Genomic DNA, 16694 nt, shown 5'->3' on the forward strand with positions numbered 1-16694 from the left:
AAGTTGATAGCAAGAAGCAGGCCTGTTTCCACTGCTAGGCCTTGTCAGAGGCAAGGACAGCTATCCTGTTCTTTGATGCAATTTGATGCAAAGTACTTTGAAGGCATTGCTTGATCAGTAAGATCTAGTGCAGTGGTGACAAACTCATGTCGTTAAGGTGGCGTCATGGGACGTGTTGGGACTTTTTTCCCCTTTGCTAAACCAGGCGTGGGTGTGGCCAGCACGTGATGCATCTGGCCCATGGGGCGGGTGTTTGACAACCCTGATCTAGTGAGTCAAGTAGCTTGTAATAGTCCCACATTTGACTTTTAGTTAAATGAGGGGAGACAAAACTACCTTCTTTCTTTCATATTTTGGGCATTAAAGACAATTTTAGAGATATGACCGAATGTCAATAGCAAACATTCAGTCTTGTAGACTGCCACCATTCTGCTCTTGAACCTCTATGGTAGGGATGTCAAACTCAAGGCCCATGGACCGCGGACCGGATTTGGCCTACGGGATGCTTAGATCTGGCCCATGAGAAGACTCTGGAAACAGTGAAGGACCAGCCTGCAGTGCCTCTGCCAATGAAAATGGAGCTCACGAGAGCCATGTGTGGCTGCAGGATGTCAAGCTGGCCATGCCCACCCTGGTCATACCCACCCCAGCCACACCCATTTGGCCCCCCAAATTCAAACACAACCCTGATGCAGCCCTCAATGAAATCAAGTTTGACACACCTGCTCTATGGCAGGGGTCTCCAACTTTGGTCCCTTTAAGACTTGTGGACTTCAACTCCCAGAGTCCCTCAGCCAGCAAAGCTGGCTGAAGGACTCTGGGAGTTGAAGTCCACAAGTCTTAAAGGGACCAAAGTTGGAGACTCCTGCTCTATGGCATTATGTGGTATATAGGTAAATTGAAGGGCATGCTAGATACATCTGTATATATCAGCATTCCCCAACCTTTCTGATTTTGTGGATGAGGGGGGGGGGAGAGGGGCTGGTTCCATGTGAGTGGTGGGCGAGTGCATGCACACACATTCAGGACCATTTGCACAAGCAGTGGGCACAGCACCCACTGCACACACAAATGGAGCTCATGCAAATGGAGCTATGCATGTGTGCTAGCACACCATTCCAGGGCCCCTTGGTATACATCTTTGTGTAAACTCTTGACAGTAATGTGCATAAAAGAGGACACTAAAATCTGTTCTATTTTACACAAATCATATATTTATCTTAATACAAATATGCAGATTGTACTTTATACAAAATAGTCTGTTTTTCAAAACCTGTTATGGACTGCGCTTAGTAGAAGAATCTAAAATATACTAATGCTGGTGTAACACTGGGAAAGTGCTATAACAATAGAGCTGTGATATATTTTTTTAAAAAGGAAACTATATTTAAACGGGATTTAGCCTGAGCTCCTGAGCTCAGTTTCTAAAACTTTTAGTTTATAATAGCAACATACGAATCTGCCTCTGCTTCAAATTTTTCTCCCAAGATATTTCTCACAGTTGCTTCCTAAATTGAGTAATATGTTAAGTACAACAAATGAGTTTTCTCAGCAGTGGTAGCTCCATTTCTGAACACTTTTCCTTTCATTAAGTTTTTACAATCTTTTTTCAACACCAGGAGGAGGAAAAAAAACCCTTCATTTTTTATCAACCCGTAGAACCCCACTATACTCACTATAATCTATATTATTTATTCTGCACCTCATCTTTTTAAAAATTTTCTGTTTGTTGTGCATGAAAATGTAGACAAACATGCTTGAAAAATTAAATCAAACAAGTCTCCTTCAACTCCCAAATGGACACATTCATATCATATATATTTTTTGTCACAGTAATATGGAAACAATTAGCCAATGCCTTCTTGTGGGCTGGTTTTCAAATTTTCATAAGAGCCTACAGCTCTGTTTTCCTTGGAGGAGTCCTTTCTACACACAATGTTGTGCAGATGGTTGAAGCTTGGCAGAAAAGAGAAGCCGTGAACAGAAGTGACACTCACTTTCTGTTGTTGACGTGGAGTGGCAGAAGTCACCATTATCAAAATGTAGTGTCCAGTAGAGGCTGATCAGAAGTGCCACCATGGCAGGTCAAACAGATGAGCCTCTGCAGGGCAGATAAGCATGACCCATGTCGTCCCACCCCACCCCCATCCTGGTAAGCAATACTTTAAAGTGCTGATAGTACATTCCTTGTGTCTTATTAAATTGCCCTTGGTCTATTGCAGGGGTGTCAAATCAAGACCCGGGAGCTGGATTCGGCCCATGGGGTACTTAGATCTGGCCTGTGGGGCTGCCCAGGAAACAGCGAAGGACCGGCCCATGGTGCCTCTGCCAGTGAAAACAGAGCGGGGCACTGGCAGAGGGTTGCAGGAAGCCATGGCAGCCCAAAACAGAGCTTGGGAACCTGTTTTCACTGGCAGAGCGCTCAGGCCACCACAGGTGCCCCACAGGAGTGACATCAAGCTGGCCACGCCCACCCTGGCCAATTCCCCCCCCCAGGTCAAACACAAGCCTGATGTGGCCCTCAATGAAATTGAGCTTGACACCCCTGGTCTATTGGTTAGAACACTCTTGAAAAACAGGAGGACTCAGATGCAGCCATGAAAGTTAATATCCCAAGTATGCTTCAATCCATCCTTTTAATTCTTTTCTTGTTCAGCTTTTTGAGGACTAGAGCAAAGCAGTATCTGTGCCTCTAGCACATTTTCTGGCCCTGGGGATGTGACCCTCTTCTGCTAAAGACTTATGTGCAGCCTCAAGAGCCTCTATAAAGTTGCTGCTGAACTGTAACAGAAGGGGAAATTATTAAATACATTAATTATATCAATAATTATATCTCCTCCCTCATTGCGTCGGCAGATAACCGCCCAGCTGCCCTGTTTCGGGTGGCCCGCTCCCTCCTTCACCAGGGGGAGCGGGATGACCCGTTGCAGGGACGTGCTGAGGAGTTTAACGGTTATCTATACGATAAAATCGTTCAGCTTCGGGACGGTCTGGACCAAAATTGTGGCGATTCGGACGGGGCGTCTGAGGGCGGTCTTGGTGATATTGTTTGGGATGAGTTTGACCCTGTGGCTCCCGAGGACATGGACAGGTTGCTGGGTAGATTGAATGCCACCACGTGTTTAATGGACCCGTGCCCCTCCTGGCTGGTGCTGGCCACTCAGGAGGTGACACGAGGCTGGCTCCAGGGGATTACGAGCGCTTCTTTGGTGGAGGGAGTCTTTCCGGCCGCCTTGAAAGAGGCGGTGGTGAGGCCCCTCCTCAAGAAGCCTTCCCTGGACCCGGCTGTTTTAGGTAATTATCGTCCGGTCTCCAACCTTCGCTTCGCGGCGAAGGTTGTAGAGAGTATGGTGGCATATCAGTTTCCCCTGCACCTGGAGGAAACTGTCTATCTAGACCCGTTCCAGTCCGGCTTCCGGCCCGGTTACAGCACTGAGGCGGCTTTGGTCGCGTTGGTGGATGATCTCTGGGGGGCCAGGGATAGGGGTTGTTCCTCTGCCCTGGTCCTATTAGACCTCTCAGCGGCTTTCGATACCATCGACCATGGTATCCTGCTGCGCCGGCTGGAGGGATTGGGAGTGAGAGGCACCGTTTATCGGTGGTTCTCCTCCTATCTCTCCGACCGGACGCAGACGGTGTTGGCGGGGGGGCAGAGGTCGGCTCCGCGGCGCCTCACTTGTGGGGTGCCGCAGGGGTCGATTCTCTCGCCCCTTCTGTTCAACATCTACATGAAGCCGCTGGGTGAGATCATCAGTGGCTTCGGTGTGAGGTACCAGCTGTACGCTGATGACACCCAGCTGATGACACCCACCCCAATGAAGCTATCGAAGTGCTGTCCCGGTGTCTGGAAGCCGTACGGGTCTGGATGGGGAGAAACAGGCTCAAGCTCAATCCCTCCAAGACGGAGTGGCTGTGGATGCCGGCATCCCGGTACAGTCAGCTGAGTCCACGGCTGACTGTTGGGAGCGAGTCATTGGCCCCGATGGAGAGGGTGCGCAACTTGGGCGTTCTCCTGGATGAACGGCTGTCTTTTGAAGACCACCTGACGGCCGTCTCCAGGAGAGCTTTCCACCAGGTTCGCCTGGTGCGCCAGCTGCGCCCCTTTCTAGACCGGGATGCCTTATGCACAGTCACTCACGCCCTTGTGACGTCTCGTCTGGATTACTGCAATGCTCTCTACATGGGGCTCCCCTTGAGGGGCATCCGGAGGCTTCAGTTAGTCCAGAATGCAGCTGCGGGTGATAGAGGGAGCCCCTCGTGGCTCCCACATGACACCTATCCTGCGCAGGCTGCACTGGCTATCTGTGGCCTTCCGGGTGCGCTTCAAGGTGTTGGTGAACGTCTTCAAAGCGCTGCATGGCATAGGGCCGGGCTATCTACGGGACCGCCTGCTGCTACGAATACCTCTCACCGACCCGTGCGCTCTCACAGAGGGACTCCTCAGGGTGCCGTCGGCGCGACAGTGTCGTCTGGCGACGCCCAGGGGAAGGGCCTTCTCTGTGGGGGCTCCCGCCCTCTGGAACGAACTCCCCCCAGGACTCCGTCAACTTCCGGGCCTCCGAACCTTTCGTCGCGGGCTTAAAACTCACCTATTCATCTGCGCTGGACTGGGTTAGTTTTTAAACTTATGGGTTTTTAATGGGTTTTATTCTAAATTTTAATCATGGCCAATTTAATAAGTTTTTTAATTATATTTTAATCGTATTTATATTGTATTATTTTGTATTTTTTATCAGGCTGTGAACCGCCCTGAGTCCTTCGGGAGAAGGGCGGTATAAAAATTTAAATAAATAAATAAATAAATAAATAAATAATAAGTGTATTATAATACTTTGTTTTAATTTTTCTTAACGTGACTTCTGGGCAGGATTCAGTTGTGTAAGAGTACAGTGTGATAGTCCCTTGCTACCATACTCTACTTCATTTAGTAGATAAAATAGAAGCAGGCTGGTTGAATGAGATAGGCAGACAACAGAGAAAGTGATATTCATTGCCTTGGCATCTTCCCAAGCATTTGAGCTAGTACCTATAGTGTAGTCCGGCACTCATTCATTCATTTTTGAGATGTCTGTCTCAATCAGGCAGAGTTTGGAAGTAAGATTTGAGATAGGTTTGCACTGATCCATACTCAGAATACTGAGAATTGAGCTGAAATGTTTTAATACAGCTTTTCTCAAATTTGGCAACTTTAAGATGCAAGAATTCTCTAGCCAGCATGGGAGTTGAAGTCTGGAAACTGAAGTCCACACATCTTAAAGTTCCCAAGGTTGAGCAAACACTAGAATTACTGGGTTAGTAGGGCCAGTTCAGAAGTACACTTTTAGTTCAAGAAAGAGAAAAATAAGGCTTTCATCCACATACTTTTCATGCCTAGTACAGAGGTAGCCTGCTAACCATTTGTTGAGGGCATTGCCTTACAATAGAGACACTATTGCAGTTCCAGTGTGCCCTGAGGCAGACCAAAGCAGGATCCAAGTGATCCATCAGGAAAATGGCATTGTCTATTAGAAAACAGAACACAACCCCCAATACGAAGATTCTGATTCACTCAGAAGAAGGATTCGGAAGAAGGTTGATGATCTGCAGGACTCTAGTTGGCTCTCTGCAGAACCATCCCCACCCTTCAACATCTAAACATAGGACACTGTGCTTCTCTTGCCATTTCTCTTTGGGTGCTAGAGAGTACAGAAGCTTCTCCCCCCGCTTTTTTTAAAGGTTCATATTGTTGTTGTTAGTTGCAAAGTTGTGTCCGACCCATCGTGACCTCATTGATAATGTTCCTCCAGGCCTTCCTGTCCTCTACCATCCTCTGGAGTCCATTTAAGCTCACGCCTACTGCTTCAGTGACTCCATCCAGCCACCTCGTTCTCTGTCATCCCGTTCTTCTTTTGCCCTCGATCTTTCACAGCATTAGGCTCTTCTCCAGTGAGTCCTTCCTTCTCATTAGGTGGCCAAAATATTTCAGTTTCATCTTCAGGATCTGGCCTTCTAAAGAGCAGTCAGGGTTGATCTCCTCTAGGACTGACCGGTTTGATTGCCTTGCAGTCCAAGGGACTTGCAGGAGTCTTTTCCGGCACCATAGTTCAAAGGCCTCAATTCTTTGGCGCTCAGCCTAAAGGTTCATGTAGGGATAGCAAATTTATGGAATAACTTCCACAAATCCACAATTATCAGTAACTTCTGCTGCTTGTTTTTTCTCCTCCCTAGCAAGTACAAAAGCTGACTAGAAAGGAAAAGGAAACATGCTGGAGAAAAGAAACCAGAGAGACAGGGAACTTTCATTCTCATTGCTCCTCTTCCCTTCTCTGCATCTGCTCTTAACTCTCTACTTTCACCACAGCAGCCTCTAAAAGAAGAAAGGGGAAACAGAGAGATGATCTGGTTTGGGAACTGCTAACAAACACAGAGAAAGAAAGGAGTTGAAGACATATTGCATCTTTGGCCCAAAGGGAAATTCAAGATGGAAAGCCACATTCCACTTTATGAAGTTATGGGGAACTATTGTAGGAGTTAAAGCTAGATATTAATATCCTTTGGAAACCATCCGATTTCTGGGCAGAGAAATTGGGTGGATAATTTCTCCAAATTTAACCTAGAGGAAGAAATAGTTTTCCAATAATATCTTATTGGTTGGATTTTCCCCAGCAGCACAGATAGCAAAGTAATAATAATAATTAAAAAAACCAGTTGGAGGCATTCTTTTATGATGTCCTCTCCTGGGAAGCCAGAAAAGCTGCAGAGTACTGGGGAACTGAGTATACAATGAATGGCAGGACGCATACAAACAGTCCTTGGCCACCTTCTAATTCAGTTCACTGCTGGAACGCATTCTATCTGTGAGAATTTCATTGGATTTGTCTTCTTTTTTGAAAGTAGAAGTTATTGTTTCTTTGAAGGGCAGAAAGTTTTAAGAGAACCTAGCCTTGGAGAGCAATAAGATCCAGTTTCTCACAGAGGAACACACCATAGATCCCCTGAAGTTATTTTCTTGCACTAAAAATTCCATGTAACTAATTTACTTGAATCCCAGTTCTTCCAAAAAAGCTTCAGTGGATAATGTCCTCTTTGATAATTTCACCTTCAGTATTTAGAAAACACAGGCACAAGTCACTATTTTATTATTTCTGCAGCATGATGGCTCTTTTTTCTTGCGTGCAAACACAAACTCATAATTTCATTTTGGTAGGCTTCTAATTAAAAAATGATTAAGCAGATGTCTATTTTGCAGTTGACCTATTGGCAGCATTTGGGATTATAGTTATTTTTAATAGAGCCATTGAATCGAAAGAAATGAACCTTGTTTGGGTTTCTCTGGCAGTCTCTCATAATTATTTATTTCCTATGACCAATATTTTCATGCATTTTCAGAAGAATTATACAAGTATGAAATCTAGTATCTGTCAGATCTTTAGTGTAGAAAAAAGTGCCAATTAGTTTTCTTAGTCCTTAATGATGTACTAACTAGTACACTTACTGACTGCATTTGGGACTCACAATTCTGTGGCTAAGCGATGTCGTCATAAAATTTTTTAAAAAAACCATGCAACTGCACCTGATTTACAATAGAAGTCTGGCAGTTCTGGCTGAGGTCATTAAGCGAATCAACAGGAAGTGTTAAGCTAGATGTCCTGTGACTGTCCTGCAACTTCCTACCAGGACTTTGCTTGTCAGAAGCTGGCTGTGAAGATCACAAATGGTGATCATATGGCTGCAAGAGCACTGTAATGGCTGCAACTTTAAAGATGCTTATAAGTTTGTCTTAATTAGCACTGTCGTAACTTCAAACAATCCCTGAATGAATGGTCGGCAAACAAGGACTATCTGTACTAATGGTACATTATAATTCCACTCAGAGTTTTTCCAAGCTGACCTCAAGAAGTTTGAGAAGATAGCAATAGTATATAATAGTATATAATAGAGTTATATAGTATATAATAGAGTTATATACTGCTTCACAGTGCTTTAAAGCCCTCTCTAAACGGTTTACAGAGTCAGCATATTGCCCCCAACAATCTGGGTCCTCATTTTACCCACCTCAGAAGGATGGAAGGCTGAGCCGGTGAGATTTGAACTGCCAAAAATGCAGGCAGCAGAAGTAGCCTGCAGTACTGCATTCTAACCATTGTGTCACCGCGGCTCTTTAAGATAAGATAGTTATCAATGAGGAAGTATAGTGGTCAGTTATAGCTCAAAACATCTGGAACATTTAAAAAAATCTTGAAAATGTGGTATAAATTCATAGGCCACATTTCTTCTTACAGTAAAGGGAAAAATAATCTCTTTCATAATTCAGAAGCTCCAAAATTTGCTTTTCAGGCTGCTTTCTATCCTGCCACTGAGAGTGTAAGATTGCCATCCATCTGGTATCTCCCAAGTGACCCTCTGGAAGCTGAAAAGAAAAAATCCTCCCTGAAATAGCTCAGATTGGGGTAGCAGCACATGGTGGTGCAGAGAGGAAGAAATGAGGCAAAGCTTCTCAGCTGTAGTCTGGAGAAAGGAACATCGCTGGATAGGAGATAGTTTAATGCAGCAGAAAGAATGCATACTCAGAGAGAAACACTTAGAGCAATGCTTCTCAAGAAAGTGTGGTTTTCAACTCCCAGAATTCTCTAACCAGTCTGGGAATTGATGTCCATGCATTTAGAACTGGCAAGGTTGAGAAACACTGAATTAAGATGATAGCATTTTAATATTTTCTAGAATAGAAAATATTCTAGAGGCGGGAGCTCATGTGAATGGAAAAACCCCAAAGATAAGCATTATTTAAGAAATAATGTAATAATATGAAAGTCTGATTGACTCAAGTTTATCAAAAGTTGTGTATATGCTATTGGAAAGTGAGTGAGCCAGATACAGATATGGACCACACATGAGCCAGAGATGGTGGAGAAAGGAAAGCTGAGCTGAGAGAGGAAGGATGTTATGAAATCTTTGAGAATATCAATCTAGCTAATACAGTAGCATATGCAAAGCAAGTATTTTGCAGAGAAGTATGCAAAGTCTCTATTGCTGCATCTATTGCTGCATCGATTATCACTAGTGGTCAAATACAGAAAGTCAGTGCAATGCCAATAACTATTGCTGTTTCACTGAGAGCCAGTTTGGTGTAGTGGTTAAAGTACCAGCTAGAGACCAGAAGTTCTAGTCCCATTTAGGGTAAAAGCCAGCCAGTCTTGGGCCAGTCAACTCTCTCTCAGCCCTAGGAAGAAGAGGGCAACGACAAACCAGTTTCAAAGAAATTCCAAGAAAACTGTCATGCAGCAGTTTTCAGGAGTGCACACAGATTCAAGCAGACACATACACAAACACACACACACAAAATAAGCAAAAAGTTTCGACTTATTGATGTATTAAGAAGGGGCATGGCGAAAAAGCAGACAAACAGGGTTGCTGTGAGGCACCACACCAAGTATTTTATTGCAAGAGAGAGTTTGGGCTACACTGGTCTGAATGGTAGAACCCACAGTGGCATATCTTAAAGATTTATTTAAATTGCAGAGAGTTGTGAGGTTTGTAATTTCATTGCCCAGACATAAGCACCACCAGTTGTTATGATGAAGATTTAGCTTTCCTACTGTAAACACTAATATAGGCATGGAGTCTTGTGAAAGAGCGAACACTGATTGCAGTAGCCCAAACCTTTGATTCTTAAGAACTACTTTAGAACCTGTGACCTTTGATGGGAATAACCATAGAAATCATAACTCATTAAATAAGTTATTCACAGTTTCCTCGTGATAAAGGAACAAAGCTAACTATATGATGCCTCCCCTTCTCCAGAACTTTCTCTTCTTGTTTATCTATAGTGACCTTAAACGACAGCCACTTTTTTCTTGCTGCAGGTTGAACTGCTACGTTTAAGAAATGACAATGTTGGTTTGTATTCGTTTATTTATTTTCTATAAACTTTGGTTTTTAATTGCCTTTTTCATTCCTTTACCAGGTAAAGGGGATGTTTTTGGGGACATCTTCTGGAAAGAGACCACTCTGGCTCATGCGTGTGCCAACGTACGGGCTCTAACCTATTGCGATTTGCACATTATCAAACGGGAAGCTTTGCTGAAAGTTCTGGACTTTTATACAGCTTTTGCAAACTCTTTCTCAAGGAACCTCACTCTAACCTGCAATCTAAGGAAACGGGTAAGATCTCTTTAATCAAATTCTATGTGGAAGGTTGTTTGTATAGTAGTGATCTAATTTTCAAGTCAGTAATTTCTCTCCAAGGGACTAGTTTGGATGCTATGTGTTTAGCTCAAGAGTGTGTGAATGTTGTACATGTTTTTTTTCCATGAATGTTGAGAATGTTGAGACTAAACCAGATAAAAATTAATGATAAAGAAATAGTGAGACCATGCAAGAGAAAGAAGTGTGTTGCATAATGCACTGATTTAGATCTGCAGGTCAGAAGGTTCCCATCCTTCATGAAGGAATATAAAATTTTGAAGAAGCATATATGAAGGATTGCTTCATGTCCTTTATTAGTTACAAGGAGCCTGAGTAGGTAGAAAGGCCTGTGGTTATAACTGGATGAACAATGCTATTACTAGAAAAGCAAATACAAGAATGGAGTAAGCAGAAGATTCTGAAACATTTTGGAGTGAGTGATCTATAACAATATAATAGCAAGAAGAAAGGAGAGAAAATATAGGAAATCTGGAGAAACAAGATGAAGTGAGAACATTAGGTTGGGGTTAAAATGTTGTCTCATTTGATTCCTCTTCTCTTTCTCTTCTTCCTTCTCCTTCTCCTTTCATGCATATTTATTCATTGCATGTTTCTAAAAGTCTTCCCAGTTCCCTGAATTAATGTAACATATTTTTAACCAAATGTGACTGCAAACTAAATCAAACTGAATTTTTTGGCTTGGCTTCTTCTTTTTTTAATTGTACATTTAGTTCATTCAAAGGTTAAGCTTCCTCTATCTCAGGTAACGGGGTGAGCTCCCATTACTTGTCCCAGCTTCTGCCAACCTAGCAGTTTGAAAGCACATAAAAAATGCAAGTAGAAAAATAGGTACCACTTTGGTGGGAAGGTAATAGCGTTCAGTGCACCTTCGGTGTTTAGTCATGTCGGCCACATGACCATGGAGACATCTTTGGACAGCGCTGGCTCTTTGGCTTTGAAACAGAGATGAGCACCGCCCCCTAGAGTCAGGAATGACTAACACATATGTGTGAGGGGAACCTTTACCTTTTATCTCAGATCAAGCTTCCTTCATCTCATCTTAAAGAACTCAGGTGTTACTGGTATAAGCACTTAAAATTGTGCTCTTAATGACAAAAATAATAAAATAGCAACTGCAAAAAATATCTTCATACTTTATCAAGCAACAGATCTCCCTATCAGCTGGAAATAATACTATATCCATGAATTATCTATTAAAAATATTAGTTTAGGATTGTTTTGGGAGATGTCTTAGCTTTATGTCACTGAGAAAAAATGTTCTCTTTTTTTATAATGGTGTTTCAAAAACAGAGTAATAATTGCCGTATAAAAATTGTCTGCATGAGCAGACTGCAGAGCTGGTGAACAGATTTATGGAGAATTAATGCCAACAGTTTACTGCTGGAATAGATTTATTTATTTATTTTCAACAACCCTATTTTGTCATGGGATTAGACATTTGTAGGCACAAAAAATCTCCACTTATGATAATTTGTAATCAAATCCACCCAGTAAAGCATATGTGGATTTTGAATTGGTGGAATACTCAAAAGACCTGTCTCTATTTCAGCATATGGAACACTACCAGCAACATGAAGATGCCGAATAGCATGCATGTATCATCCATAATTCCAGATGTAAATTAAAACTGAAATCTGATGCATACTTATCCTCTTGCTAGCAATGTATTTTTCCACTATGTAAATCTAAGAATTGTAAATTCAGCCAGAACGCAAATTGTGCTGAAACTTGAGTTCGTTCCATGGCCTTCTGGCTGCTAAGCATATATTCTGCAAGTTCTGGTTAACAACAGAAACAAACAGAGACTATAGTTTTGGTTTTCAGTTTTTGTTTATCTTTAAAGAAAAAGACCAAGAACTTTAATTTTTTTAAAAGAAAAATTCAAGTTTCAGATTCCAAAGCTGTGATTGGATTTGATAATGAAGATGGACTTCATTATGCATAGAAGTTTTTATCAGCCATTGTTTTAATTTCTCATCAACGTTTAAAGTGCTTTTCACTGTTTCTATTGATTTCCCCAAATTTGCTAAAAAGGGCTTCTCTAGTCTTTGGAAAATATGGCCTGTTCCTTTCAAACAATATGCCTTACATGGATTTGAAACTGAGAGAGTGAGGTGAATGCCTCCAGTTCACTACAGATGTTGTATTTTTGGAGAAATTGTATATTCAGAATGCAGAACAGGTAGTAGACTAATCAAATATTCCTGCCATCTTTTAGCTCTGAGCACCATTTGTATTTTGCTTTTCTATTTTCTTCCAATTTTAAAGATCCTCTTTTGAAGACACCCCCCCTTTTTTTTGTTAAAAATGAAAATGGGTTTCTGTTCATATGGCAGGAAAATTTTCTCTGCTACTCCAGTTTTACAGTCAGACTGTTTTTGATCAATGGTATGTGTTTTCTTTTTTTAAAAAAAAATCATTGCTGAAGAATGCTGGGGGTTATACCAGTGGCATCAGTCTATCAATTGAAAATACCTTATTTTTATTCTTGTTCAAGTCCCAGTTAATACGTGAATGCTGCTTGCATGGGTTGTTGTCCAAATACTTTCACAGTGCACTGTGATTTCATTGCCCTGGAAATTGTTTGTATTCCCCCCCCCCGTAAGTATTGCAGTAGAATTACCAGAATATATACATATGAGTAAACTCTATCTAGCATTATTTAATAAAGGAACCTGTAGCCCTTTGGTAATTTACACTTCCCACCACCCTTTCCACCATGTCCATTGATGAAGGATCTTGGGGAATAGAATAGAATAGAATAGAATAGAATAGAATAGAATAGAATAGAATAGAATAGAATAGAATAGAATAGAATAGAATAGAATAGAATAGATTTTTTTATTGGCCAAGTGTGATTGGACACACAAGGAATTTGTCTTGGTGCATATGCTCTCAGTATACATAAAAGAAAAAATACGTTCATCAAGAATCATAAGGTACAACACAATGATAGTCATAGGGTACAAATAAGCAATCAGGAAACAATCAATATCAATATAAATCATAATAGAATAGAATAGAATAGAATAGAATAGAATAGAATAGAATAGAATAGAATAGAATAGAATAGAATTTTTATTGGCCAAGTGTGATTGGACACACAAGGAATTTGTCTTGGTGCATATGCTCTCAGTGTACATAAAAGAAGAGATACCTTCATCAAGGTACAACATTTACAACACAAATGATGGTCAATATAAATCATAAGGATTGCCAGCAAAAAAGTTACAGTCATACAGTCATAAGTGGAAAGAGACTGGTGATGGGAACTTTGAGAAGATTAATAGTAGTGCAGATTTAGTAAATAGTTTGACAGTGTTGAGGGAATTATTTGTTTAGCAGAGTGATGGCCTTCGGGAAAAAACTGTTCTTGTGTCTAGTTGTTCTGGTGTGCAGTGCTCTATAGCGTTGTTTTGAGGGTAGGAGTTGAACCAGTTTATGTCCTGGATGTGAGGAATCTGTAAATATTTTCACGGCCCTCTTCTTGATTCGTGCAGTATACAGGTCCTCAATGGAAGGCAGGTTGGTAGCAATTATTTTTTCTGCAGTTCTAATTATCCTCTGAAGTCTGTGTCTTTCTTGTTGGGTTGCAGAACCGAACCAGACAGTTAAAGAGGTGCAAATGACAGACTCAATAATTCCTCTGTAGAACTGTATCAGCAGCTCCTTGGGCAGTTTGAGCTTACTGAGTTGACGCAGAAAGAACATTCTTTGTTGTCCTTTTTTGATGATGTTTTTGATGTTAGCTGTCCATTTTAGATCTTGCAATATGATAGAACCTAGAAATTTAAAGGTTTCTACTGTTGATACTGTGTTGTCTAGTATTGTGAGAGGTGGAAATATGGAAGGGTTTCTCCTAAAGTCTACCACCATTTCTACAGTTTTGAGTGTGTTCAGTTCCAGATTGTTTTGGTTGCATCACAAGGCTAGTCGTTCGACCTCTTGTCTATATGCGGATTCATCATTGTCTCGAATGAGAACAATCACTGTTGTGTCATCTGCGAACTTTAGTAGTTTAACAGATGGATTGTTGGAGATGCAGTCATTGGTATACAGAGAGAAGAGAAGTGGGGAGAGCACACAGCCTTGGGGGGGCCCTGTGCCTTGGGCGGCTTACAGTGTATAAGGCAATAGTCTCATTCTATTTGTATATTTTTACAAAGTCAACTTATTGCCCCCCCAACAATCTGGGTCCTCATTTTACCTACCTTATAAAGGATGGAAGGCTGAGTCAACCTTGGGCCGGGCTCGAACCTGCAGTAATTGCAGGCTCTGTGTTGTTAATAACAGGCTTTACCAGCCTGAGCTATTCCGGCAAGAAATTGTTTTTTCTGCAGTTCTAATTATCCTCTGAAGTCTGTGTCTGTTTTGTTGGGTTGCAGAACCAAACCAGACAGTTATAGAGGTGCACATGACAGAATCTGATACTAGAACTGTATCAGCAGCTCCAAATGATTTCTTTTAAGAAGGCTTTACTTAGCTTTGGAAACAGGAAATCACAACCTGCATCCCAGCAAAATAAATGTACCTCCCCTTTATATATTTTATGATCTTGCAATTTACTATATACCAAACAAAGACACAAGAAAATTAATTTTCTGGAAAAATTCTTAATGTGAAGCAAGGAATAATCTGATAAGCAATTATTAGGCATTTTCTCACCTTCCTTTCATTTCTGCTTCCTTCTTAAAAAGATTCCAAATTGCCAGGATAGACTCTTTTTCTCTTCTTATTTTCTCCATTAATTTTCTCCATCCCAGACTGTGTCCTTTTCAGGGAAGTAATAAACTGCTGATGCAATCTAGCTAAATTATGAAGGAGTTACAAAAATCAGTATTGTTTCATTTTTTTTCACCTATCAACAGCCCATGCAGCATTCTTTATAAACTCCCACTGTCTTTAATATACATTCTTTTTTGGATTGTCTTTTGGAGTATTTTGGTTATTTCTAAATATCTTCTCTGCTATATAATTTGGCCCTCACAATTAACCTTTGCAAAGCAAAGAAGGAAAAGAGCATTTGCTACTAAAATAATCAGGTTGGGAATTGTTATATATTTATTGAGCTGATTTGATGTTTTTTTCATGCTGCCCAACTTCAACCAAATTATTCACAGAGAAACTTTTCAGGGCATACTGCTAAAAGAGGTCTTTTGTATGAAGAAAAAACTTTTTCTATATCAACACTATATAATTGAGAGCTTCTGAGATTTGAAGATGTAGTTTAAAGACCAATGTTTTTCACTGATTAATGAGGAAGCTAATTTTATTACAGAAAGTATATTTTGGAGAGGGAAGGTTAAGGAATTGACATTTGACATTATTTTGTCATGCAGGCTACAGTGATAAGGATTATGGGAGTGCCAGAGAAAAAGTCCTCTATGGAACCCTTTTATTCCAGAGGAACAACTAGGTATAAATGGTTGATAGAAAATAAGTTCCATTAGAAAGATAACTATACTGATTATGTGCAAATATGTATGTATGTATGTACGGTATGTGTGTATGTATGTATGTACACAAACACACACACATATATATAATGCAGAAAAATGTATATAATATCTGACAGGAAAACATGCCATTCATAGCATTAAGTATATTGCCAAAAATGCAAAAATATATAGGAAAAAGTAATACATACATAGTAAAAAGTAAGACCACACCTAGAATACTGCATCCAGTTTTGGTCACCACACTATAAAAAAGATGTTGAGACTCTAGAAAAGGTACAGAGAAGAGCAACCAAGATGATTAGGGGACTGGAGGCTAAAACATATGAGGAACGGTTGCAACTACTTGTCACGGCTAGTCTAGTGAAAAGAAAGACCAGGGGTGACATGATAGCAGTGTTCCAATATTTGAGGGGCTGCCACAGAGAGGAAGGGGTCAAGCTATTTTCCAAAGCATCTGAAGGCCAGATAAGGAATAATGGATGGAAACTGATCAAGGAGAGATTCAACCTGGAAATAAGGAGGAACTTTCTGAACTTTCTGACAGCTCAATCAACCAATGGAACAGATTGCCTTCGGAAGTTGTTGGAGCTTCATCACTGGAGGTTTTCAAGAAGAGAGTGGACTGCCATTTGTCAGAAATGGTGTAGGGTCTCCTGCTTGGATGGGGGGTTGGATTAGATGACCTACAAGGTCCCTTCCAATTCTGTTACTCTGTTAATCATTTCTTTCTACCCACCATGTAAATGATAAGATCCTACAGAATTGCTAGTCAGCCTGGTAAAACAAAGCAACTAAATTAGAATATGCCTTTTGTACAGTAATGTTAACTTTCAGTTGGACTGACTGTAATGGGAAAACATGGGTAGCAAAGTGGAAAGGGGTTGCCATTCCTTTGCTCCAGCAGCAAGTCTAACCTTTTTTTATCAATCTCTTAAAGAAGAAGGGGTGAAGAATTCTATCTGGGAGCCAAACGTGCTCCTCTATCAAATTTCTCTTCCTATATTTTGTTGCAATTTTTCCTATTTGTTCCAGCTTATTGCTACACACAAA

At 41.1% G+C, this 16694-nt stretch overlaps 1 protein-coding gene across 1 annotated transcript in view; it reads left to right on the plus strand.

Moving 5' to 3' along the window:
• KCNH5 (potassium voltage-gated channel subfamily H member 5) overlaps window positions 1-16694 on the plus strand; it is a 249924-nt gene that overhangs the window by 213554 nt on the left and 19676 nt on the right. Inside the window, exon 10 of the mRNA XM_058162920.1 lies at window positions 9944-10140. Coding sequence (XP_058018903.1) covers window positions 9944-10140 — 197 coding nt within the window. The remainder of the gene's footprint in view (window positions 1-9943; window positions 10141-16694) is intronic.

The sequence above is a fragment of the Ahaetulla prasina genome, chromosome 1 (assembly GCF_028640845.1).
Source record: "Ahaetulla prasina isolate Xishuangbanna chromosome 1, ASM2864084v1, whole genome shotgun sequence".
Lineage (NCBI taxonomy): Eukaryota > Metazoa > Chordata > Lepidosauria > Squamata > Colubridae > Ahaetulla > Ahaetulla prasina.